This window comes from Schistocerca americana, chromosome 2 (genome assembly GCF_021461395.2).
Source record: "Schistocerca americana isolate TAMUIC-IGC-003095 chromosome 2, iqSchAmer2.1, whole genome shotgun sequence".
Taxonomy (NCBI): domain Eukaryota; kingdom Metazoa; phylum Arthropoda; class Insecta; order Orthoptera; family Acrididae; genus Schistocerca; species Schistocerca americana.
Genome location: NC_060120.1, coordinates 35,748,411 through 35,775,613, shown reverse-complemented (window position 1 = coordinate 35,775,613; position 27,203 = coordinate 35,748,411). Strand labels below are relative to the sequence as shown.

Genomic DNA, 27,203 nt, shown 5'->3' with positions numbered 1-27,203 from the left:
TCAATGGGGGACAGATCCGGAGATCTTGCTGGCCAGGGTAGTTGACTTACACCTTCTAGAGCACGTTGGGTGGCACGGGATACATGCGGACGTGCATTGTCCTGTTGGAACAGCAAGTTCTCTTGCCGGTCTAGGAATGGTAGAACGATGGGTTCGATGACGGTTTGGATGTACCATGCACTATTCAGTGTCCCCTCGACGATCACCAGTGGTGTACGGCCAGTGTAGGAGATCGCTCCCCACAACATGATGCCGGGTGTTGGCCCTGTGTGCCTCGGTCGTATGCAGTCCTGATTGTGGCGCTCACCTGCACGGCGCCAAACACGCATACGACCATCATTGGCACCAAGGCAGAAGCGACTCTCATCGCCGAAGACGACACGTCTCCATTCGTCCCTCCATTCACGCCTGTCGCGACACCACTGGAGGCGGGCTGCACGATGTTGGGGCGTGAGCGGAAGACGGCCTAACGGTGTGCGGGACCGTAGCCCAGCTTCATGGAGACGGTTGCGAATGGTCCTCGCCGATACCCCAGGAGCAACAGTGTCCCTAATTTGCTGGGAAGTGGCGGTGCGGTCCCCTACGGCACTGCGTAGGATCCTACGGTCTTGGCGTGCATCCGTGCGTCGCTGCGGTCCGGTCCCAGGTCGACGGGCACGTGCACCTTCCGCAGACCACTGGCGACAACATCGATGTACTGTGGAGACCTCACGCCCCACGTGTTGAGCAATTCGGCGGTACGTCCACCCGGCCTCCCGCATGCCCACTATACGCCCTCGCTCAAAGTCCGTCAACTGCACATACGGTTCACGTCCACGCTGTCGCGGCATGCTACCAGTGTTAAAGACTGCGATGGAGCTCCGTATGCCACGGCAAACTGGCTGACACTGACGGCGGCGGTGCACAAATGCTGCGCAGCTAGCGCCATTCGACGGCCAACACCGCGGTTCCTGGTGTGTCCGCTGTGCCGTGCGTGTGATCATTGCTTGTACAGCCCTCTCGCAGTGTCCGGAGCAAGTATGGTGGGTCTGACACACCGGTGTCAATGTGTTCTTTTTTCCATTTCCAGGAGTGTAGCTTTAGTTATTAACAATGTAAGCCATTAATTTGCGAATATGACAAGAGAAATAGATTTCCAGTGAAAATACAGTTGTAATTACAAAATTTCGACCAAAAGTCTTACAGCTTCAGTTCCGCTAGTGAGTGACATTTTACTTATGATTGAAAATATTTTTCTTCCTGGCTTGTTCATGCCTTCCTAACACTTCATATGCTTATAAAATATCCATTTCGGAACGTAGATCTCATTTGTCCCAGACCCACTTTTAGTTTTGACCATTTTACAACGCTCACTATCGTACTGTGTTTTCATATTTGTCCATTTCCTTTCACATTCCACAAGCGGTACACCAATTCATTCAAAACTTTTTTCAACAAATCTTTCCTTTTATATCTGTCTTTATATGCAGAATCAGAAGGATCCTACAGACGTTTCCTCATTTCAATTTCCAACAAAAATTGAACTGTTGGATCTGTTGGTTCGTGAGTTGCCATTGTGGCAAGAAACACACCAGACGAAGAAAGAAGCACAGCAGACAACACTGCAAATGCGCATGTGCAAGTCACACAACTAGTTGTCCAGACTCGCGACTTCAAACAGCTGTTGACAACAGTTGAAAATTAAGTCAAACTTCGAGTTGAAAACAGTTGTCAACTGAGTTTATTGAAGTTGGTTTTCAGTGTGAAGGTACCTTAACAAGCAAAAAGATATGTGAAATTGTAAATTCCTTGACAACTTTTTACCAGTTCTATGATGAAGCATTAAAGTACCATAGAATGTAAAATAATCACTGCACTCATTATAATAAATGTGACAAACGTGAAAGATCACGCAACCTTAAAGCAGTTTTTATTCGATTCTCATAGTTTTCAGTACTGTTTCATATGAGTACTGTGATCAACTTTATATACGAGATCTTCATATTTACACCGATCATGAACAATAATTAAATATAATTGAGAATAAAGGCATATGTAGGTTAATTAACAAATTTCTGTAAAATAATTATAGTCCTCCTAGTGCAGGGCCGGCCAGAAATTCTGCACGCGTGCGGTGCTCCTAAACGTGTGCAACTTCCGGGTCACAGCGTGCACGCCACAGCCGTCAGCGTTCATGTAGTGCATGTTTCTACGCACAGATGTCGCTTTATCCACTTGCTGAGATACTATGTACCGGCGCATTATAGTGCTCTTTCCACAGCTTGCAAGCCAACCACGGGAAGGTATTTCGCGTATTAAACATTTAAAATACTGTTACAGTCTACTCATTGAGACATTTACTTTTATGTTAACAGTTTAACCCAGTAATACATGTAATACAGTTAACAACCGTGGGTTTTTATTAATGCAGCTTGACTGACGGCACGTAAATACGCGTAATGTTTTTGAGCTAGTATTTAAGAAAGAGAGCACTTAGCGACTTCTAACGAACCTTATTCACGATTTCAAATTAACATTAAACTAATGCAAGGTGTTCTATAACTAATTCTCGGTGCTCTCAGTTACACTCACATAATTTCTGTCTCACTGACCTCTGAACAGAACGATAACCGCAGACCTCTCGATGATCGCCTGTTATTTCAATACCATTATTGCTATATCTTTCATCAGTTCCGTCTGAAATCTGCATAATAACCGACAGTTAGATGAATGTTATGTTTTATCGACTTCAGCTGAGCGTACCCCTTCACTCATTTAAAAAAAAAAAAGAAAAAAACAAACCAACCCTAAATGTAAGTATACATTGAAACAATCTGTTTAATGACCAATTTTCCTCTTGCTTGTACCACATAAACAGGGAAGTGGAGTCGTCGCCGTTCATTTAGGACACATGTCGAATAACAGATGTCGCTGTCGCTCCCTGTTGCTCCCTGTCGCACACGTGCGCACATGTGCAGCACTTCCGCACGTCTGCACACTGTGCAGCGTTTGGCCAGCTCTGTCCGAGTGTAAAGTAGTTAAAACACTGGCCTTTTATAGAAGAGTTTTGCAACAAGTGCTTGAAAGTAACGTGCTCGTAAAATACTGAAGAACATTTCTAATTTATTTTATGATCATTACATGCAGTCAGCAAAATAAGGAAGTACATGGCATAACATATGACTAAAGAATCATTCATAAAATAAAATATAACACAGCTAGTATATCTACAGATATGACTTGTTCCTATGACAAAATCATAGGCGTCACCAATGTGGCCAATGCATAATGCTTCTGTTTTACAAGTCTCAAGAGGGCCTAAGGTCGAAATTGTACAATTGCACATGAAATAAAGAGAATGGCAGCTGACAGCATCACAAAATGATTTTAAAAAAATTGCATTACATCTAGTTCTCCCATAAAGAGGAACAGCCCTATATATTATCTGCATTTCTTGTAATTTAACTCTGTTTTTGAGTTTGCTAACAACTATAATGAACCACAAAACATTTTAGGAAACTAGAAATTTACACCACAGGTTTTTGTGTTGCCTTAATAGAAATCTCATTCTGACTATTTACTTCAATTCTTACAGGGAATTAGCAGCTTTTAGCTCAAACAGAATAAGAGATAATCAGCAGAGCTTAATTTTAAGTTATTTGTTCACTGCCCTGTAGTACATCACACCAGCTATAATGCAGCCCCACTGCAAATGCTGTTCTGGAACATGGGACGAGTTGGTTGACATTCGTAAACAGCTGGAAATCGCCCTGAATCCTGTCAAACGATTGGCAGCCGCTGCAAATCTGTGTCTTGTAGGAGCTCCAGAGAGTCGTGCACCTGTGATACTGGTACCTGAAGTACCTCAAGTATTATCCTCTCCAGTGTATCCTGTTTCCTCCGCAGAAAGCACAGTATCTGTCTAATGCCTGATCTCAGTGCCCCATATAGGGTGGACTGGGGCCAAGTAGGGTGGACGGGGGCCAAGGAGTTTGAGGTGCTGTCTTCCACTGAACTGAAAATGAGCCAATGGGACTCACTCCACCTGTTTTAGGGAAACCTGTTCTGTCTGGTGTCAAGAGAAAGCAAACGCAAAAATGTAGGGTCTATTAATCGTTGGCAGATCAAACATATGGCGAATGATGGTAGTCCTTCTGGAATGGCAGCAAGGGACTGGAAAGGACACCAGTTGCACTCAGTATGAATGCCTGGGAGGGCTCTTTCACCAAGTTGAAGAGTCTACCCCAGCAGCCACTGATGGAACAGGTGCAATCAACTGCAGACTGTGGTACACGTTGGAACAAATGAAGCCTGTCATCTAAGAGCCAAGGTCATACTTGGGTCAGTCTAGTGACTGGCAGAGAATACTGAGAAGACCGCCTTGTGCCTGGAGTTCCAACGAAGCTCACAATTTGCAGCACTGTCCCAGAACTGATCATGACCGTTTGGTTCTGAGTCAAGTGGAAGGACTTAACCAGGGACTGAAGCTTTTGTGGCAAGCTAGACTGCAACTTCCTCAGTTGCGCCACAGGGTTGAGAACATTAGGTTCCCCCTGAATGGGTCAGGTGGGCTCTACACATCAGAGGCTGCTACTCAGGTAGCCAACTCTGTGGGAAGCACACGAGGGTGGTGTTTTTTAAAATTAGGTGACTCTCCATCCAATTGAGGTGATAGCTGTAGGAAACCCAGAAGTATCACTGTAAGATTGAAAGAAATGCCTCCCACAGGTGACGGGATTAAAATCTTTATGGTAAACTGCCGAAACGTTCACAACAAAGGGCCAGCACAATACTAGGTACAGAAAGTTGGTTGAAATCTGAAACTGATTGCAGTGAGATTTTGGAGGAAATTTGAGTGTATATCGAAAGGATAGGCAAACGGGACATGGAGATGCTGTATTTGTCGCAGTAGACAAGGAACTCAAATCCACCGAAATTAGAGAAAACCTTAGTTCCACTTGTGTGTAAGTTCAACAATCACATTGTTATCATCGGCAGAGACTTTAATTATCCGACAATTAACTGGGAAAATTACAATTTTGTTATTGGTGTGAATGATAAGACATCCTGTGGTTCAAATGGCTCTGAGCACTATGGGACTTAACATCTTAGGTCATCAGTCCCCTAGAACTTAGAACTACTTAAACCTAACTAACCTAAGGACATCACACAACACCCAGCCATCACGAGGCAGAGAAAATCCCTGACCCCGCCGGGAATCGAACCTGGGAACCCGGGCGTGGGAAGCGAGAACGCTACCGCACGACCCCGAGATGCGGGCCAAGACATCCTGTGAAACATTACTAAATGCCTTCTCTGAAAACTACCTACAACAAATAATTTGGAACCCAACTCAAAATGAAAATATATTGGATCTTGCGGCAAGAAACAGAGCTAACCTCTTTGAGGATGTCCACACTGAAACTGGTATCAGTGACCATGACAAAAATCAGCAGTGTCATACTTCAATGAGGAACATGAAACTTTCAGCACAGGGCCCAAGTATTAAGAGGAACTAGGGCTCAAGTTCAAAAGAATAGTTGACCATGCATTGGATAGCTATGTACCCAGTAGAACAGTTCATAATGATAGGGACCTTCCATGGTGTACAGTCGCTATAAAGAAACTTCTAAAGAACACAAATTACTGCATAATAAGTGTAAAACAAAGTGTAGGGCTATAATAGAGAGATGCTGAATACAATGCATTTGGTTGTCAACAGAACAATGCCTCCAGCGACTACTGTAGCAAAATATTGTCCAAGAATATTTCACAAAATCCAAATAAATTCTGGGCATGTGTAAAGGCTGTTAGTGGCATCAAAATTAATGTTCAGTCCCTAGCAAATGAGACAGGAACTGGAATTGGAGGTTAGCAAAGCAAAAGCTGGCATTCATCTTCATATTTTCCTTTACAAAGGAAACTGCTAAAATTTAGTTCTCATGCCACTGAAAAGATGAATCAAATAAATATTTGTGTCAGTGGTGCTGAGGAAAAGTAAAAAATCGTTAAAACTGAACAAAGATCTAGGGCCCAATGGAATCACTATCAGATTCTGTACTGAATTTGTTGCTTCAGTTAGACCCTCTTCTAACTATAATCTAAGAACATCCCTTGAACAAAACAAAATTGTGCCCATTTCCTGGAAAAAAAGTTCTTGTCACACATGTCTACAAAAAGGGTAGTAGAAGTGATTGAGAAAATTACTGTCCAATATCTTTTATATCAATTTGTTGCAGAATTTTAGAACATATTCTCAGCTCAAACACAATGAGGTATCTTGAACAGAATGACCTCATTTCCAACCAGCATGCATTCTGAAAACATCAATCATGTGAAACCCAACTCGCACTTTTCTCACATGACATACTGAAAGCATTGGATCAAGGTAGTTAGGGAGATGCAGTATTTCTTGATTTCCAAAAAGCATTTGACTCAGTACCACACCTACACTTATTGTCAAAAATACGATCATATGGGGTATCAAGTGAAATTTGTGACTGAAATGAGGACTTTTTGGTTGGGAGAACGCAGGATGGAGGGTCATTGTCACAAGTAGAAGTAACTTCAGGTGAGCCCCAGGTAAGTGTGTTGGGACCCTTGCTGTTCATGTTCTATATTATATTTTAGATAATTTAATAGTAACCTCAGACTTTTGCAGACAATGCTGCTATCTATGATGAAGTAATGTCTGAAAGAAGCTGCGTAAGTATTCAGCCAGATCTTGATAAGATTTCAAGTTGGTGCAAATGTTGGCAACTTGCTTTAAATGTTCAGAAACTTAAAACTGTGCAGGTCACAAAATGAAAAAAAGTAGTATCTTATCACTATAATATCAACGAGTCACTGTTGGAATCGGTCAACTCATACAAATTTGCAGTGATATGAAATGGAATGATCAAAAATGTGTGTGTAAATTTCTAAGGGACCAAACTGATGAGGTCATCGGTCCCTAGTCTTACACACTAGTTAAACTAACTTATGCTATGAACAACACACATCCATGTGCAAGGGAGGACTCAAAACCTCCAGCAGGAGGGGCCGCGCAGTCTGTGACATGGCGCCTCAAACCACTCAGCCACTCCGCCAAGCATGGAATGGTCACATACGCTCAGTTTTGGGTAAAGCAGGCAGTACACTTCAGTTTATTGGTAGAATACTCGATAAATGCAATCAGCCTACAAAGGAGATTGCTTACAAATCACCTGTGGGACCAAATCCAGAATATTGCTCAAGAGTGTGGGACCTGCACCAAATAGAACTAACAGGGCATACTGAAAGTATACAGAGAAGGGCAGCATGAATGGTCACAGGTTTGTTTGATCCATGGGAGAACGTCACAGTGATACTGAAGGAAATGAAATGGAAGATTCTTGAAGATAGACGTAAACTATCCCGAGAAATTCTGTTGACAAAGTTTCAAGAACTGGATATAAATGATAACTCTAGGAATATACTAACATACATATATATATATATACATACCAATCACATAGAGATTGTGAGGATGACGTAAAGATAATTACTGCACACACAGAGGCCTTCAACCAATCATTCCTCCTGTGCTCCATACGTGAACGGAATGGGAAGAAATCCTAATATACAATGCGACGCACCCTCTGCCATGCACCTTACAGTGGTTTGCAAAGTACAGATCTAGATGTGGATGTAGATTTCATACCCCTACAAAATGTTACGTCTATGTATATGTATTAGCTGACCTATTCCAACTGTAACCCATTGATATTTGTAGTTATAGTGCACTGGGTCTTTTCGTTTCATGAGTGCATAATTTTATGTTTCTGAACATCTGAAGCAAGTTGCCAATCTTTGCACTACTTTGAATTCTTATCAAGGCCCAAGAGTACACTGATTTGAAGTTCTAGATAGACAAGACGGTTTTCTCACACAGCTACTTAGATCTGAAGATGGTCCTGAGTGATTGAAACATGTCACCGAATTAATAATGCGCACCAGAGACTGAAAAATAAATGAGAATTATTTTAAATACCTCATTAGAGTTGAGCTCAGAATATGTTGTAAGATTCTAAAACAAATGGATGCCAAAGACATTGTATGATTGTTTTATGGGTCACTTCTGCTAAAGTCTGTTCACAAGAAGAAGAGCAAATTCTGAGGGGGGTTGTGGGGAGTGGAGTAAGCAAGCTCCATCCATTGACTCGCAGTACACAGGCTGCTTAGGGGGGAGAGGCAGTGGGGGGAGGGGGATAAGCCGCAGTAACATCAGGCCGTGCCAGCAACACACTTGCGTTCACATACAAATTGTGTTTCAAGCAGTGCCAACAGTATCAACTATTAACTACCACCGTAATAGTTGTCAATTGCAACGTGTTGTGTGTTTATAAAAGTAAAAACGGAGGCCAGAGTACGTTAAAAGTTTAGAGGATTCATGAATCAAAATTGATAGTTTCATTTTGAATGATGGTGCCTGCTACTAATACCTCTATCAACTCTCATCGACAATTCGAAATCGAAAAGAACAAGTAGTAAAACTTACATTTTGGCAATAAAAAGGAGAATGAGAAAAGTTTTGAACATGTATTCACATAGGTAAAGCTGAACTGTATGTGCACTTAAATCACTCAGAATCAGTCTCATTATGTTCCTCATATGTGCATAATGTATTATTGTTGCTACTGCCCGATTCAGCAGTATTAATGATTTAGTTTACTGCAAGTTCGATGACACAGACACATCTCCAGTAATCTTCTCCCAGTTGTTGAAATTTCTTGCAGTAGCCTTCTCTGTCATCAGCAGTTACCGAAATGAGGGATACACTTGCAATCTTAAACAGATTGTCTTTGGCTGTGTCCCTCGAATTGTCCCCGTAATTGCTGCGCTCCCTAAACAAAAATTTTACTTTTGCCCATGCATGTTCAGCTGCACTGCTTCCAAATATATGTGAAAATGCTTAAGTTTTTTAAATAAAACAAATGTTAACATTCCACATCTAAATTTTTTACGTCTACATATTTATTTCTCAATATAGTCAACCTGGTGACAAACATTTCTCGCAACAGGAGACCAATTTGTTGATATCGTCACTATGGAATGTTTGACTGTCAACGTATCTACAACCTCACCTCCACTTGCAGTGCTTCATCAGTACCAAAGTGGAGTAACTGAAGGAGTCCTTTAAGTTTTGGAAACAGAAAAAAATCAAATGGAGCCAAGGTGTGAAACTGTACGGAGGATGATCTGCAGATGTCACAGTGCTCACGTGTGTCGGGCAATGTCGCTGAAAGAGAGGATACTCCAGGTGTGAGTAAATTCATCGAATTCCAAACTTTTTTACACCACACCGCTTCTCATGCACTGACACAGTTACATTACATGCCGCCATGTTACATGTTATAATACGGAGCCCTCTGGTGGCACAGAGCTGCAAGTAAGTAGACTCAAAAAATAGAGGCAGAATGTTAATAACATTTGTCTCATTTAAAAAGCTTTAGGACTTCTCATATAAAATATTCACAGGTATTACTTTTCAGTACTTCGTATATCACTAATCTCTACAGCACAGCGAGATGCAACTCTTGGGGAGACAACAATCAGGAAGTTGACATATTTTGCATATTTTCATTCCATAATATGTAATGATGTTCTGGGATAACTCATATTTAAGAGAGAAAGTCTTCATTGCTCACAAACTTGCTTTAAGAATAATATGTGGTGCTCATCCAAAATCAACTTTTAGACATTTGTTTACGGAGTTATGCGTTGTGACTACTGGTTCACAGTATATTTATTCCCTCATGAAATTTGTAGTAAATAACCCACTACAGTCCAAAAGGAGCAATTGTTTGCACATTACAATACCAGAAAGAAAAAGACAGTCATTACTCCACATTAATGTTGTCTTTAGCATAACAGTGGGTATACAATGTGACAAACAATTTTTTTTTATTTTTTTTTTCATTTACATAACAATATAAAATGACTGACAGGCAGCAAAGTAAAACTTGAAAACAAACAGAAAACGATCTCAACTCCTATCCTGTAGAAGCACTTACATTTTTGTTACATGGGCACAAAACTAACGATCATCCTAAACAATTAAGTCTAAGATCTAATATCTATCAGAGTAGTATTTGTGCTGCATAAAGCCAGGAATTTAAGGAGATGGGACCTGGATAAACTGACAGAACCACAGGCTGTAGATGGTTTCAGAGAGAGCATTAGGGAACGAATGACAAGAACACGGGAAAGGAATACAGTAGAAGAAGAGTGGGTAGCTATGGGATGAAACAATGAAGGCAGCAGAGGATCAAAGAGGTAAAAGGGCAAGACTAGCAGAAATCTTTGGGTAACACAAGAGACACCGAATTTAATTGATGAAAGGAGAATATGTGAAAATGCAATAAATAAAGCAGGAGAAAGAGAATACGAATCTCTAAAAAATGAGATCAACGGCAAGTGCAAAATGGCTACGCAAGAATGGCTAGTAGACAAATGTAAGGATGCTGAAGTATATATCACTAGGGGTAGGATAGATACTGCCTACAGGTAAATTAAAGAGACCTTTGGAGAAAAGAGAACCGCCTGTATGAATATCAAGACCTCAGATGGAAAACCAGTCCTAAGCAAAGAAGGGAAAGCAGGAAGGTGGAAGGACTATATACAGGGTATATACAAGGGAAAGGTACTAGAGGGCAATAATATTATGGAAATGGAAGTAGAGAAGGGATATTTGATACTGCGTGAAGAATTTGACAAAGCACCGAAAGACTTGAGTCGAAACAAGGCACCGGGTATAGCCAACATTCCATTAGAGCTACTGATAGCCCTGGGAGACATGACAAAGCTCTTCCATCTGGTGAGCAAGATGTACGAGACAGGCGAAATATCCTCAGACTTCAAGAAGAATATAATAATCCCAATTACAAAGAAATCAGGTGCTGACATGTGAAAATTACCGAACTATCAGCTTAACAAGTCATGGCTGGAAAATACTAACACAAATCCTTTACAGAAGAATGGAGAAACTGGTAGAAGCCAACCTCGGGGAAGATCAGATTGGATTCAGGAGAAGTGTAGGAACATGCGAAGCGATACTGACCCTACGACTGCTCACAGATGATAGGTTAAGGAAAGGCAAACCTACATTTACAGCATTTGTAAGCTTAGAGAAAGCTTTTGAAAATGTTGACTGGAATACTCTCTTTCAAATTCTAAAGATGGCAGGGGTAAAATACAAGAAGACAAAGGGTATTTACAAATTGTACAGAAAACAGGCGGCAATTACAAGAGTCAAAGGGCATCAAAGGGAAGCAGTGGTTGAGTAGGGAGTGAGACAGGGTTGTAGCCCATCCCCGATATTATTTAATCTGTATAGTGAGCGAGGAGTAAAGGAAACAAAAGAAAAAAAACTCTGAGGTTTGCCGATGACAGCAAAGGACTTGGAAGAACAGCTGAATGGAATGGACAGTCTTGAAAGGAGGATATAAGATGCACATGAACAAAAGCAAAAAGGAGGATAATGGAATGTAGTCAAACTAAATTATGTGATGGGGAGGGAATTACGTTAGGAAACAGGACACTTCTTTGTTATTTGGGAAGCAAAATAACTGATGATTGTCGAAGCACGAAGGATACAAAATGTGGATTGGCAATGGCAAGGAAAGCACTTCTGAAGAAGAGAAATTTCTTAACATCAAGTGTAGATTTAAGTGTAAGGAAGTTGTTTCTGAAAGTATTTGTATGGAGTGTAGCCATGTATGGAAGTGAAACATGGACGATAAATAGTTTGGACAAGAAGAGAATAGAAGCTTTTGAAATGTGATGCTACACAATAATGCTGAAGATTAGATGTGTAGATCATGTAATTAATAAGGAGGTACTGAATAAAATTTGGGGAGGACAGAAATTTACGCCACACCCTGACTAAAAGAAGGGATCGGTTAGTAAGACACATTCTGAGGTATCAAAGGATCACCAATTTGCTACTGGAGGGAAGTGTGGAGGGGTGTAAAAATTGTTGAGGGAAACCTAGGGAGGAATACAGTAAGGAGATTCAAAAGGATGTAGGTTGCAGTAGTTACTCCGAGATGAACAGATTGCACAGGATAGAGTAGTGGGACAGCGGCATCAAACCAGTCTGTGGACTGTGAACCACAACAACCATATATGTACTGTTCGAAGGGAACACTACTGCTGAATGTTGATGCAAGTGGCAAAAATTGTCAATATTGCAACTGCTTTAATTTGATATTTTTTAAATACTAGAGACTTAGTTTGTTTAAAATTAAAATTCTATAGAAAGCACATGGTTCCCAGCCTTTGAAATTTCAATAGTTTGCTTACAGTGATACAGATGCTTCTTTAAATTGTTTTTATTAATTAAATGTTATGCTTTGTGGATTATTTTCAAAACAAATTTGGCATCTCTTTCTTTTCCTTTATGCGCTACTAAATGCAAAGCTGAGCCATGTTTCCAAAATAAAATACGGTCCTGTAACAACACATTTCCTTTATTGCTACAGTTGTTTTACCTAAAGGTCAGTTGTTTATTTTACTCTCAAAATACTGATTCCTACTCATACATAACTATCAAACTGCAAAGAGATTAGATGATAAAATAATTTATTTCAAAATAATACAAGTAATTATTAATCATCACAATTTTAAAAATTATGAAGGGGGGAAGGGGAGAAGAGAGGGGGGGGGGAGGGGGAGGGAAAGAGCTAAAATTTCATATGAGAGCAAACTTGGCTAGATGCCATAGGGAATTCAATTCAAACATTACATTCATGCATCACACTAATTAAACTTGATAACTTTTCCGAACACAAAATTACCCAAATCTGACATTAATCCTAGTACTGCATGCAGTGTTTTCCCCTTTAGTAAGAAAACTATTGCTACTGGAGGGAAGTGTGGAGGGGTGTAAAAATTGTTGAGGGAAACCTAGGGAGGAATACAGTAAGGAGATTCAGAAGGATGTAGGTTGCAGTAGTTACTCCGAGATGAACAGATTGCACAGGATAGAGTAGTGGGACAGCGGCATCAAACCAGTCTTGCCATTTGACAGGAGCAAAGTGAAAAAACATTGTCAACAGCCAGTTTGGATGCAAATCATAAGCCTGAAAGAACACAGGAGAAATTTTTATAAAGAGTGACTTACCAGTTGATCAGCCAGTAAGAGAACAGTCTTCAGCGAAAATCGACGTGAACAAAAATTAAAGAGATCTTCTAAAGATGGACCCAAGAGCTCCATCACCATAACATTATAATCTCCTTCTGAACCGCACCATTTGATGGATGGTATGCCAACTGAAATATTGTATAGGAAAGTAAGAATCAAACAAAACGGTCTAAGCACAAGCATCAGATATTTTTACCCGCACTGGAAGCGGTTTCAAGACGATTATAAAATATACTGCCATTACATCAGGAACCACTGACACTAAGTCTGGTATTTTAACGTGGGTTCATTACTCATAAGGTTCGAAACAAAATTTTATATGGGGATGCACTGGGGACACAATGTTGCGAAATAAACGTACCTTGACGATTCCTTTAATGTTTAATTCCTGCATTTAATGATACTCCGGCTACTTACCTCCACCTTGCATCAACTTGTAGAACTTCGACTCAATATGTAACTGCGGGTGTCTAGTCCTAATACTTTCTAATTTAATTGCAACTTCCTCACCAGTTGATATATTCGTCCCTGTAATAGCCAACAGAATTAATTAATTTTATCTGGGAGATTAAGTTGTAAAAGTGAAGTCGTAATACTAGGAACTTGGAACGAATCGAGTACCTAAATATATATCTCCAAACGATCCGCTGCCTATTTTACGGCCTAGTCTGTATTTGTTCCCCACACGGAGCTCCATTTCTGAAATCGTAAACCGACATTACAAGACAATGGAAACATAAACAGCTTCCACAGAGGCAGCCATCTTTTTACGCTTTCACCCAACATAGTATTCACGCTATTACCGTGACGGAACTTCACTGTGCATACCTACCCGAATTTGTGGGGCGCAATGCCTAATACAGACAGTGAGGCCGTTTATTTTGTATTACATGGGTCCATCAAGAGACTGATGTACGACACCAAAACCGAGATTTATTTGGGTTTCTCATATTTCAGAATATATCCACTAACATATGACCAACCCCTGTCAGTACTTCATTTTACTGCCGCACGAAGCAACAGCAGCAGCACTAGTTCCGAATGAACATATGACAAGTGAGATTCTAGTGGGAAATTCGAATTACTGCGGCGCCAAACATTGGATTCATCGTCAATGTTGGATAAAGAGTTGTTTGCAGTTTCATAAAACGAAACAAAGTTGAGAAAATGAGCCGATTTTCTCAGAATACGCGCACAGCATATTGTCGTCAGCCAGTGCAACATGTGCTGCTTGATATTGGCTATCCCATGACTCCTTTACATATAAAAACTACAATAACTGTACGTCCACGCATATGTTCAGCCAGAATATAATAATTGTATTCTACAACATGTATATTCTTCAAAAACGTATGTTTTCTTTTATTTAAGGCTCTACAGAATGTATTAACGTTGGCATGCTCGCTGAGAGGAGGAATTCGAATTCCAGGTTTCGGCGTTTCTGTTATAAATAAAACATTCGAACTTATTTACTGGACAGATGTATTGAGAGGAAATTTTTCGAAGGTATTACCTGCCCTAAATTCAGTAGAAAGCTATGTAAGTACATTATATGAATCTGATAACATATTCCTTCAAGAATGTAAGACGATTATACGTAGAGATGAAAAATGTTTGTGCGTACTACACATTTATGCTTTAGACTCTAATAATTACAAGAAAGAAACCCCTGAGACACTTAGGCCCTGTTGCTGTATACTTTATTGTGTTTACATATATTAAAGAAATTATTATTTCATATTGGCCAATTGACCAGTCGTATTGCAGATTATAATCAGCCACGCAGTTTTGTAAACAATGACAGATCACTGAACTTTTGCTCATGATCATGGTGACTTGAGTTCTGTTGCTACATTATCACTTGAACTGGTTAGAAGACTCAGTCAACCCACAGTTATCATGTATTCGAACCGATGGCTACACTGTATGATTTTCGGTCAAGTCTCGTTGAATGATATAGAGATAACTTCAAGGGTGTCGTTGTGAATTCTTGCTGTTGAAATCTGAAGGTAGAAATTGAAGCTGCATGTGAGATTGTTTGGGCGAGACTCAATATCAGAGGTGGGCATAAAGTTGTAATTGTATCCCTCTGGCGATCGCCAGACTCCCCTCCTTATGTTACTGAAATCTTCAGAGGAAACCTCTGTTTGCTTGTGTGTAAGTTTCCCAGTCATACTGTAGTTATTGGTGGAGACTTTAATTGTCCAACAATCAATTGGGAAAATAACAGTTTTGTTACTGGTGGGCATCACAAAACATCCTGTGAAATGTTACTAAATGCTGCCTCTTAAAACTACCTAGAACAGGTGGTTCAGAAGCCCACTCATAATGGAAATATATTACATTTAGTGGCAACAAATGGACCTGACCTCTTTGAGGATGTTCACAATGAAACTGATATCAGTGATCATGACGTGTTTACAGCAAGAGTGATTACCAATATACCAAGGGCAACTAAAACAAGTAGAAAGAGTTAAATGTTCAGTAAATTAGAAGAAAAAGCAGTGGTGTCATAACTGAATAAGAAACTTGGAACTTTTAGCACAGGGCAATATCATGTAGAGGAGCCAAGGCTCAAGCTGAAATGAATAGTTGACCATACAATGTATGGATGTGTACTCAATAGAACAGTTTGTAGTGGTTGAGAACCTCCACGGGATATGTTCACAGGAAAGGAACTTCTAAAGAAATGGAGACAACTGCATAATAGGTGCAAAACAAAGTGTAGTACTATGGGCAAAGTGTAGTACTATGGGCAGAGGCATTCTGAATGAAACACATTTGGCTGTCAAGAGAGGAATGTGTGAAACCTTCAGTTACTACTGTACTAGAATTTTGTCTAATGATCTTATCACAAAACCCAAAGAAATTCTGAGTGTGTGTAAAGGTTGTTCGTGGCACCCCAGTTAGTGTCCGCCACTCATGGATGAGACAGGAACCAAAATTGAGGGTAGCAAATCAAAAGCAAAAATGCTTAACTGTTTTCAAATGCTTCTTTATGAAGGAAAACTCAGGAGAACTACCCCAATTTAATCGTCGCACCACTGTAAAGTTGAATAAACTTGATGTTAGTGTCAGTGGCATTGAGAAGCGCCTAAAACAGTTAATATTGAACGAAGCTGCAGGTCCCTATGGAATCAGATTCATTCAGACTCTATATAGAATTTGCAGCTGAGTTAGCCCCTCTTTTAATTATTGTTTGTCATTGGTTGCTCCAATAAAAAAACTGTGCCCAATAATTGGTAGAAAGTATAGGTCATACATGTTTGCAAGAAGGGTGGTAGAAGTGAACCACAAAACTACCGTCCAATATCCTTGACATTGCTTTGTTATCCTTGGCATTGATTTGTTAGAACTGTAGAACATATTCCGAGGTCAGACATAATGAAATATCTCCATGCCACCCAGCGTGGATTCCAAACACATTGGTCATGTGAAACCCAACTAATTGCTTTCTGAAACCTTTGAATGATGGCGGATGCAGTATTTCTAGATTTTTGAAAAGAATTTGATTCAGTACCATATGTACACTTATTACCAAAAGTAAAATTTGTGGCTGGATTGAGGATTTTTTAGTAGAGAGGATCCAGCAAGTTGCCTTGGATGGAGCTGTCCATGGATGGGGCACAGTGGAAGTTATTTTGTCATGTGACGATCTGACTCTAATCAGATCATCACATGACAAAATAACTTCCACTTTGCCCCAGGGAAGTGTGCTGGGACACTTACTGTTCATGTTCTGTATTAATGACCTTGCAGACTATTTGCAGATGATGCATTTATCTGTAATGATGTACTATCTGAAAGAAGCTGCATAAATAAACCTTCAGTTCAGATTGTATGGGATTTCAAAGTGGTACAAAGAGTAGCAACTTCCTTTAATTGTTCAGAAGTGTAAAATTGTGCACTGCACAAGACCAGAAAACATAGCATCCTATGACTATAGGAAAAGTGAGTCACGGTTGATATCTGTCAACTCTTACAAATACCTGGGTCTAACACTTTGTAAGATATGAAATGGAATGATCACATAGGCTCAGTTGTGGGTGGAGCAGGTGGTACACTTCTGATTACTGGTAGAATACTGGGGAAATGCAGGCAGTCTATGAAAGAGGTTGCTTTTGAATCGATCATGTTACGCACCCTAGAATATTGCTCAAGTGTGTGGAACCCATACCAAGTAGGACTAACCGAAGGTACTGAATGTGTATGAAGAAGGGTAGCACAAATGGCCACAGGTTTGTTTTTTATCCATGGGAGAGAGTCACAGAGATCCCAAAGAAACTCTCATCTTGAAGATGGACATAAACTATCCCAAGAAAGCTTACTTATAAAATTTCAAGAACCAGCTTTAAATGATGACATTAGGAATACTCTACAACCCGCTATGTACCGCTCCCATAGCGATCGTGAGGACAACATTAGATTAACTGCACACCTACAGATATTTAAACAGTCATTCTTCCTGTAGTCCATATATGAATATAATGAGGGGGAAAACTCTAGTAACTGGTACAGTGGTATGTACCGTCTGTCATGCATTTCAAAGTAGTTTGCTGAGTATAGATGTAGATGCTGATGCTGTTTATTCGTGACTTGGCAGACAATATTAACCCTCTGCTTGCCAGAAAATCTGTAGAATGTTACCTACCAGTCAGGCCCTTCAGACCTGTATTGTATCCACTATGAACAGACAAATCTAAGTATGGTGCAGAAAGGAGTCCATTTCAGTGGCTGTAAGATTTTTAATGCCCTCCCTTCAAGAATTAAGTGTTTGGTAGATGATGATCTCCTGTTTAAAAAACCTTAAGGCAGTTCCTATTGCAAGGATCATTTTATACATTAGGAGAGTTCCTGAACTACAGTGTTTAACATCTCTTGTGTTGTAAATTGCAAATGTATGCCCAAATTTGTATTTGTAATGCCGAATATTTTTATTGTAAACATATATTTTGCAATATTTATTTCTCTGTAACACTTATTATTTTGTAATCTTTATCTCTCTCTAAAATGTATTTTTGTAGTGGGACCTAAGTTACTGTTTACTGTTTTTTGTTTTGTAATCTCTATCTATTTCTAAAATGTATTTTTTTTGTAGTGGGACCTAAGTTACTGTTTTTGTTTTGTTTTATGTATTACCATAAATTCTGGCCAAAAGCTTGTAAAATTGACACGTTCCATATCCTGTGATACTGTCACAACATGGATCACCGGAACAAGAGATAAATAAATAAATAAATTAATTAAATTGACACTATTTTGACTACTTTATGACGTGAAGTGCCTTTAAGGCATGCATACTTTTAAAATTATTTATTATGTTAAGTTTAGTCCCTACATTTAAACAACACAGTTTTTATACTTTTATTAGTGGCTTTTTAAGCACATCCAGTTTATTCTCATTCTGCACAAAGTGTTTTTGTAATGTAATTCTTATTGCAGATAGGTGCAGTTTACATAGACAGTAGCAGAATGTTCTGAGCATACAGTTCGGTGCACTTATAACAAGTAATTTGACTTTTTCTATCTTTCTTCTCTACACAATATGCATATCTTCTCCCTTTCTTCACAGGAGGTTTCAGTGCCCTTCTTGGATCCAAGACTGCTAATGAATTCATTGGCTTATTTACACCTGCTAGATGCTTTCCCAGATTGATGATGAAAGTCCGATGACTCGTCTGTTTATTGGTAGCTTGCATCATCCAAATTATGTGTGCGTTTGTTACATTTACATCCATTGTATTGAAGAAAATTACCAGTGGCCAGCACCATGTTTTCCTGTTCAGACTATAACAAACACTTCTTTTGATACAGGGTGTCAGTGCCACCTTTTGTGCCACTGTTCATTATTATAACTTCAGTCTTTTTTTGCATGTGGTGGTGATACTGTTGGTTGGTCATGAAAAGGGCTAAGGATTGTAGCAACTTGGTTGTTTTCAGGAACATTTGAGGCTATCATCACATCTGCTCGAAAACCAAATATTGTAGAGTGTACTTCACTTCCCACTTTCTTTAGGTGTAATGAAGTCAATGGGCATTTTACCTTCATGTTTTTTTTCTCCCCCCCCCCCCCTTTCAAGAGATGTAAAAAAATTATCACAGGTGCTATTAGGCTATGACCAGACTTTTCAAGTTGAATCACCAGGGTTTTCGTGACATCTCTATAAGTTGTATGCCTCCGATTTCTTCCTCCTTACCCAAATACACTCTCATCTTCCACCAGTAGCTTGTTGCACTGTCTCAAATTGCCCAGAACTTGTGACGAAGCAAGCTGGGATATTTTTATACTTCCCATCTGCCTCCTTAAATTTGTTTTTTCGCTTTTAAAAAGTTGTCATTAACATACGTGAGTGTAATCTGCATTTTCATGAAAGAGAGAGGTTGGCTCTCAGTTTTAAAGAATGTAACACCAGATCTAATTTTGTGCTTAGTTTTATGTACTTAATTGATTTTGTAATTATTTTGACTGTTCCTAGTTAGTATCTTTTGTTATAGGGTGAAATAAATAATTGTTTCATAACTTAAATTATATTGTTGAATTATAAACAACTGTAAATTCTGTACTAATTATAAACATTTGGAAGACAAAATACTAATAATGTTAAAGTATCTATTAGGCTCTCTTCGAAAACATGTTAGCAAAACCAGCCCTTCATTAATTCCGAAGTAATTTTCAGTTTTTTCAAAGTATTGTTTGCATACTTATATTTGTTAATTTCGTGGTTTAAACAAATAATTTGGTCTAACTCTTGTAGTAGAAGAAACTGTTAAAAAGACAGAATATTTCGATGTATTCACTTAATCGAATAAGTTAAGTTTTAATTATAATTTCTGTAAATTAACCTGTTATTGTGAGGATATATAAGGGCCTGATTTTTGGTTCCGAGGCAGTCAGTCCACGGCCGAGTTTCAGACGAGAAATTTGTGTTGGTTAGAACAACAACAGTACACCAACATAACTCTGAAATAAATGTAACACAGTTAGGCCTTGTGTTAAAACAATGACATTATATTTAGGCCATGTGTTTAAACAATGACATTACAATTAGGCCATGTGTTAAAAAAATGACTCTGTGTGTTCCATATGTACCTGATTATTCTGAAAGAACTGTGAATTATGTGGTTATGTTTTTACTGCTCATAGATATTCAACAGTAAACTATTGTGGCAGTATATGGATGTTCACCTGAAAACTATTAATGAGGCTTATGGAAAATTAAAACAATAGTGCACTGGCCATATAACTGTGTGTTATTGGGGGAGGGGGGGGGGGGGGGGTGAACCATGAAAGTAAACTATATTGTGAAACACAACTGGGAATCTGTTGGCTACATTATTTACAGTAGTCAGTGTCCAAATTACAAACCCTATTTTTCAGCCAGTGTAGCAATGCAGTACCTCGACACTGAGGACAATCAACGAAGAAATAAAGAAGGCAAACTGTTACAAACTTTATTCTGCATCTACCAGGTTTTGTGATATGAATTGTCAAAACAGACAGCAATCTCAAAATGTGACCAGCTGGTTATTCAGATGATGCACCATCCTGGAATGTAGGTATCCGTCAGGATAGTTTCATATATCTCAAAAACTTCTTCGATTGGTCCCAGTTTGTCATTTGAGCTATGTTCACATCTGGCTGCTTCGTTGTCGAAGTGCAACATCCTCAGAATAGCATGCATACAGTTTTGAGACAGTTTCATTGAACAGTGGTTGGCCATCCTCGAAATGGCAAAGCTGACTGATATTTTCATTTCTTGAGTTGTAAACATCGGTCAGGATGCGAACACAAAAAAACTTTTTCATTTCTTGCAAATCTGTATCCACTCAATCCTTGCAAATGATTCCACCTTCCTTGTTGGTACGTATACATACTTTCTTAATGAAGGGTGCACGAAAGAACAACATAAACCAAGACTCCTCAATTTCACAATTCCTAATCAAATACGTTACTGGTCCGTGGTCTTTCAATACATTCCGTTTTGTTCTGCCTACCAGAAATGCCCAACCTGAGGGGCTGTATCCCACATTTCATTCCCATTACAAGAAAACAATATGTCACACTCAACAGAATTTGCACTAAATTGTTCTTCTGCTCCTTCACAAAGAGATTCTTCATTATCATCATCATTGTGTTGTTCTGAGTTTTCAGCAATATCTACCGCATTATCATCGTCAGTAGAAAATTCAGTTTCACTAGGTGGGATTTCAGAATTAGAAGACTATTCCAACAATTCCCTTATCTCATCATTTGACATTCCTCATCTCTGGAAAAAATAACATCGAGAGTAAACAATAGCAAATGATGTAACAGGTGCTGCCCAGATATGCATCTAGTTGTTAAAAATTGCTTCTAACTGCATGAACCTGCGAGGCCCGTACAGGGGAGACATGAACCAACACTTTAACACAATGCCGTAGGTAAATTTTTATAATTATACTCCAAAATTATGACTGACAAGACAAATTAGGAAAAGTCCAAAAACTTCTTTAAAATTAAGTATATAGTTATTAATAGAGAAGATGATGAAAATCACAGAAGGGCTTCTGAGACCTGATGGTAATAGGTTAATAATGACCGACCGATCATCCTACCTACCTACCCACCTACTTTTAGTATCTATTTCAATTCTTTTTTTAAATATACATCACAGTATTATGCTCCCAAGCAACACAATCAAAATTCTTTCATGCCGAAGTATTATTTTGTTTTAACATTTCTTCATGTATTTTCTGTGAAAATAATTTCTTTTTTTAATTTAATCTGTGCTTACTTCACAATTTAAGGCTGAAAACATCCTGTGACACTTTAGAAAACACATCCTACTATATGCACATAAGTGGCAAAATTAAGACATAAGATTGTTTTTACAAAATCCTGTATATTTCATAATGTAATCATTCTCACAGCTTTTGCAAAGTTTAGCCTTTTTTTTCTCTTGATCTATTTTTACTGAAAACAGTTTATGAACTGACTTAAAATGGCAATAGTGAAAGATCCACTAGTGTCCAAAGTTAAACATGATCAGGAAATTAGGTCCTACTGTCTGAACAGGATGTAAGACAAAATTACAATTAATCATTAGAAGTATGGCATACAATAGTGTTCAAAACCTGTAATACAAAAAGTTCGGAAACTATATAACGTTGAAGCAAAGTAAGAAAATCCCACTCACAGTGACATAATGGTTAACAGGGGATATAATTACTCCTAGCTGCCACATGTGCTCGGCAGGAGTAGCAAATGTTCAATGCCAAAGTCATCCAAAGTTCTGTTAGCAGCCACCAAGCAATGTGGGATGCTAGAAATGCATTCGCCAGGTGCAAATACAGGGTGTCTCAAAAGAAAGTTTGTATGAGATGTGTTCAAAAAGAAACTGAACTCTTGAAACAGCGCACCAACCAGCAGCTGCGGCTATTGAACACACCTAGTGGCAGGTTTAGACAACAAACTGCAATTTGCCTCATGTCACTCGGACAATTAGCAAGTGAACCACAGCCACTGAAGTAAGCACATGTACAGCCTGCTCATCGGATTAGTGCAATGAAGGAGCTTGGAGAACTGTGTGTGTGTGTGTGTGTGTGTGTGTGTGTGTGTGTGTGTGTGTGTGTGTGTGTGTGAGAGAGAGAGAGAGAGAGAGATTCTGCTACAAATTTGACAAAACTTTCACAGAGAAATTTCAGACGCTTAGCCAAGCATATGGGGAGGACTGTATGAGTCACATGCAGTGCTACGATTGGTTAAAACATTTTCAGTAGGGCAGAACGTCATTCAGTGACGATTCTTTTGTTTCGCCTCATTGTCACTGTAGGCTTGTACCATGAGAAGTAAGGAGAGGATGTTATTGGTGACCAGTATCCTCTTTCTATAACACAACTGCACGTATGTATTAACAGGGTTCTTTATTAACATAAACAGGAAGCTCCTTAACTTAAGATAGCCAGATGTTGTGGTACAAACTCTCTGTAGTAGTTGATGTTAGCCTCGCTACTGGTGAAGCACAAGTCCACTGTGTAAGCTACTCTGGTTGCTAGATGATTGACTCTCAGCTAGAAGCTGAGCTAACTGCAACTGCGACTTCCACTGAGCTCCTGCTGATGACTTGACTTGTTGACTCACTGGATGACTGACTGGGCCCTGCGGTCTGTGGCGTCGATCTTAATACTAGCAGTCAACAGGGTGCTGGTGGCGCATTGCTTGTGAGTCTCTATTTGGTCTATCTCCTGATAGGCAAGTTGATTGTGCCCCTGTCGATCTTCTCGCAGCCTGTTTGCTGTCCGGAGTGCTGGTACCAGCTTACGCCAGCACAGATTCCAAATCTGGATGTTCTTCCACATCAACAGATGATGGCCTTGTGGATAGCGTTCATGCTGTGATTCGTGGAAATCACCATTTAACTGTTTGGGAAGTTGCTGAAGAGGTGGGCATCAGCACTGGATCATGCCATCAAATTTTGAGTGAAAAACTTGAGATGTGTCGTGTCACTGCAAAATTCATACCGCATTTGTTGGCTGAGGATCAGAAACAGACTTGTGTTGAAATGTGCGAGGAACTGCTTGCTGCTGTTAATGATGATGAAAATTTTCTTAAGAACATCATAACAGGCAATAAGACATGGGTGTATGGCTATGATGCTGAAACGAAGATGCAGTCACTGCAGAGGGTGGGCAAAGGGTCAAATCGTCCAAAAAAAGCACGCATGGGTCCATCAAAGATCAAGGTGATGCTGGCTGTGTTTTTTGACTACAAAGGCATTATCCATCATTGCCACGTGGTCAGATGGTAAACAAGGAAGTCTTCCAGGGACTCCTACTGCACTTGAAGCATGCCGTGTGCTGGAAGAGGTCTGAATTGTGGGGAAACCAGAGTTGGATGTTGCACCATGACAATGCACCAGCTCACGCGTCACTCCTTGCTTGCAGCTATCTAGCAAAACACCACATTCCCGTTGTGCCCCATCCACCATATTCTCCAGACCTAGGCCCAGCAGACTTTTTCCTGTTTTCCAAATTGAAAAACACAGCCTACATCCCAAAGTCCACGATAAACTCTGAAAATGTATGCCTGTATGTTGATGACACTAGGAATTGGTGTACCAGATTAAGAACAAAATCCTCACAACAAAAACCCAAAAGATACGTTCAACAACTAGAAAGCTAGAGGGCTTGATGGTGAATTAGCTCCAACCCAATCAAAATGCCAACAGTCCTCTTCAAGTACAGGAACCTCATCAAAAAGGGCCAACATGAGAATAGAGACATTTGTCTAACACTCTCGAACATCCCCCCAGGGCTACAGAACACAGCAAAGTTCTTTAGGGTACTCTCTCATAAGTATCTCAACTGGTGCACGACCTACTCCATATTCTTAAGAAAGCCTGTTTGTGGCAGAATTTAATACAATAGACGGAGGGACACTTCCATGGATGTTCAAAGCAGACACACATACAAAGCATTCATTCACGAGATCTCTTGAGTAAGCCAACGGCACACTGGGCAGCATACCGAAAAACGGCAGAAAAACTGTGCAGAAGTAACTCTCCCTCTCTGCAGCTTCCCATGACTATGCCCACAAATGAGGAAAAATTTTATACCAGATTGTTAGAGTACAACCATGTTAATTATGACTAGTGCAGTATTGAGTGAGATATGGATGGTTTCTGCTGCAAAATCAGGGGACATGGAACTCATCATAACATAGAAAACAGCACAACAAAGACACTCTAACCATAAATACATATATCATGGACACTGCAGCACAAAACATGACACACATGTATCCTGACATGGAAATACCGCTCGTACCACTAACACATCATGAATAATTGTAATAACTTCAAGTTGAACAAATATATTTCAAGGAAGACGCAATACATGAAAGTCACAGATCAAGTAAACAGAGTAAGTCGTGTGTACACTTTAACAGTCAAATCGTAACTGAGTCCAAGTCTAGCAGCCGCTGGCTGGCTGGCCGCTTAGGTGGCACTGCTGCGGCATGGCTGGCAGACAGCGCCGCATGTAGAGGATACGCGTAACTGCGCGACGGCACTTTGAAAGATCGGCAAGTCACAACACTTTTCCCCCCTTCGAATTTTTTCCACAGGTCTTGATGGAGGTGGCTGTAGATTGCTAACGTCCATAGGTGTTGTTTGACTGGCCGTAAAGTCTCGAGGAGGAGGCTTCCCGTACGGACGGAAATGTCCCCGATGATAACGGGTCGAGATGACAGGAGACGTGTGGGTTGAATCTACTGGGGGCCCCGTGCACCAGTCTGCCCATTGCGGCAAGTCCAGTTGTTATAACAGGAGACATGGGCGATGTGTCCGCGTCCGTAGGAGAAGGAGGCGAGTAGAGTTGCTCCGACAGATGATGGTCATCTGGTTCCTGCACGTCTCCTGGTGGCGTCAGTTCTTGTGCTGGCACCGATATGATGGTGAGAGGACTGTGTTGTGAGTAATGAGAGATTCCAGTATCCCGAGCGTCAGGTAGAGCCGAAGGTGGTGTAGCGGCATCCGGAACAGGTGTTGCCGGCACACGAGGCCAAGCTGGTCCGAATGATGCACTGCAACACCCATGTCTGTCTGGATTTCATACAGGTGTTGGCCACAGTGTTGTAAGATGTGGCCAGGACTCCAATTTGGCTGCCTGCCATGTCGCCGTACCCATACAAGGTCATCGGCGGTGAACCGGCCAAGCGAAGGCACCCACGGCCGTGAGGTGGAAGGCCGCAGAAGATGAAGTAGCATGCGGGGCTGTCAGCCACGTAAGAGTTCAGCCGGGCTGTGGTCGCCCATGGGGGTGAAACGGTAAGAAGCCAGAAATTGGAGAAGCGCATCATCAGCAGCAGAAGAAGTCAGGAGTTTCCTCATCTGAGCCTTAAATGTGCAGACCAGTCGTTCAGCCACACCGTTTGACTGTGGATGGAACGGCAGGGCCATGACATGCATGACGCCGTGACGGGCACAAAAATCCGCAAAATCGGAAGAGGCAAATTGCGGACCATTATTAGTAACAAGACTAGAGGGAAGGCCTTCCAAAGAGAAAATGCGAGCTAGAGCATTGGTGGTTGCCGCGGTGGTAGGCGACGCGCAACAGACAATGAAAGGAAAGTTAGAGTAGGCGTCAGTAACGAGAAGCCAATAAGTACTTAAAAAAGGTCCCGCGAAGTCAGCATGAATACGCTCCCAGGGCTTCTCAGGCGAAGGCCACAGTGACAAAGATGACTTCGGGGCGGCGGCCTGTGACGCACAAGGGCCGCAAGCAGTGACCATGTGTGTGATTTCAGAGTCGATGCTGGGCCAGTACACATGACAGTGAGCCAGAGATTTTGTGCGAGAGACACCCCAGTGCCCTTGGTGAAGGAGGCGCAAGACCGAAGCACGCAAAGACACAGGTACCACAATACGCGGCGAAGCATTTTCGGTGGAAAGGGGATATCACCATCCCTAGCCGTGAGGCGCTAACGCAAAGCGTAGTAGTTCCGCAACGGATCAGAAGTCTTAGCGGGCGGACAATCTGGCCAACCCTTCTGAATACAGCGTAAACCCCGGGAGAGGGTTGGGTCAGAACCCATAGCATCCGCCAGCCAGTCCCCGGTGATAGGGAACCCGTCCACAACCTGCTGCTCGGCAACATCCAGGTGGAAACACAAAAGTTCGTCCCTATCGAATGCCAGATCAGGACCTATGGGAAGGCGAGACAGTGCATCAGCATTCACATGTTGAACCGTCGGCCGAAAATGAATCTCATAATTGAAATGAGACAAGTAAAGAGCCCAATGCTGGAGGCGGTGTGCAGCCTTTTCGGGAAGTGACGTTGACGAATGAAACAAGGAAATAAATGGTTTGTGATCCATAACAAGATGAAATTTGGATCCATAGAGAAAAACACCAAACTTGTGAAGAGCATAAATAATGACCAAAGCTTCTTTTTCAATTTGAGAATATTTTTGTTGGGCATCCGTGAGCATTTTGGAGGCATAAGCAATGGGTTGTTCAGAACCATCAGAAAAACGGTGCACACGGACTGCACCGACCTCGTATTGAGAGGCGTCCGTGAC

General features: G+C 40.7%; 2 protein-coding genes across 3 annotated transcripts in view; one reads left to right on the top strand and one right to left on the bottom strand.

The window, feature by feature from the left end:
- LOC124595507 (casein kinase I) overlaps positions 1-14,133 on the bottom strand; it is a 94,369-nt gene extending 80,236 nt beyond the window's left edge. For both annotated transcript variants that reach the window (XM_047134271.1, XM_047134270.1), the window contains exons 1-4: positions 13,977-14,133; positions 13,766-13,843; positions 13,562-13,672; positions 13,124-13,272 (exon numbers count right to left, since the gene is read on the bottom strand). In XM_047134271.1, coding sequence (XP_046990227.1) covers positions 13,124-13,272; positions 13,562-13,672; positions 13,766-13,841 — 336 coding nt within the window. In that variant the 5' untranslated portion in view covers positions 13,842-13,843; positions 13,977-14,133. The remainder of the gene's footprint in view (positions 1-13,123; positions 13,273-13,561; positions 13,673-13,765; positions 13,844-13,976) is intronic.
- A 3-nt stretch (positions 14,134-14,136) lies between these two features.
- On the top strand, positions 14,137-19,169 carry LOC124595509. The gene is made up of 3 exons (XM_047134272.1): positions 14,137-14,425; positions 14,516-14,683; positions 18,717-19,169. The coding sequence occupies exons 1-3, from the start codon at positions 14,312-14,314 to the stop codon at positions 18,798-18,800; spliced, it is 366 nt and encodes a 121-aa protein (XP_046990228.1). The 5' UTR covers positions 14,137-14,311; the 3' UTR covers positions 18,801-19,169.
- Positions 19,170-27,203: the final 8,034 nt, after the last annotated feature.

Coding starts and splice junctions, on each gene's coding strand:
- LOC124595509 (XM_047134272.1), top strand. CDS start 14,312: ATGAGCCGATTTTCTCAGAATACGCGCACAGCATATTGTCGTCAGCCA. Junction 14,426..14,515: donor ATATAAAAACTACAATAACT/GTACGTCCACGC, acceptor CTTTTATTTAAG/GCTCTACAGAATGTATTAAC. Junction 14,684..18,716: donor TAAATTCAGTAGAAAGCTAT/GTAAGTACATTA, acceptor CTTTCTTCACAG/GAGGTTTCAGTGCCCTTCTT.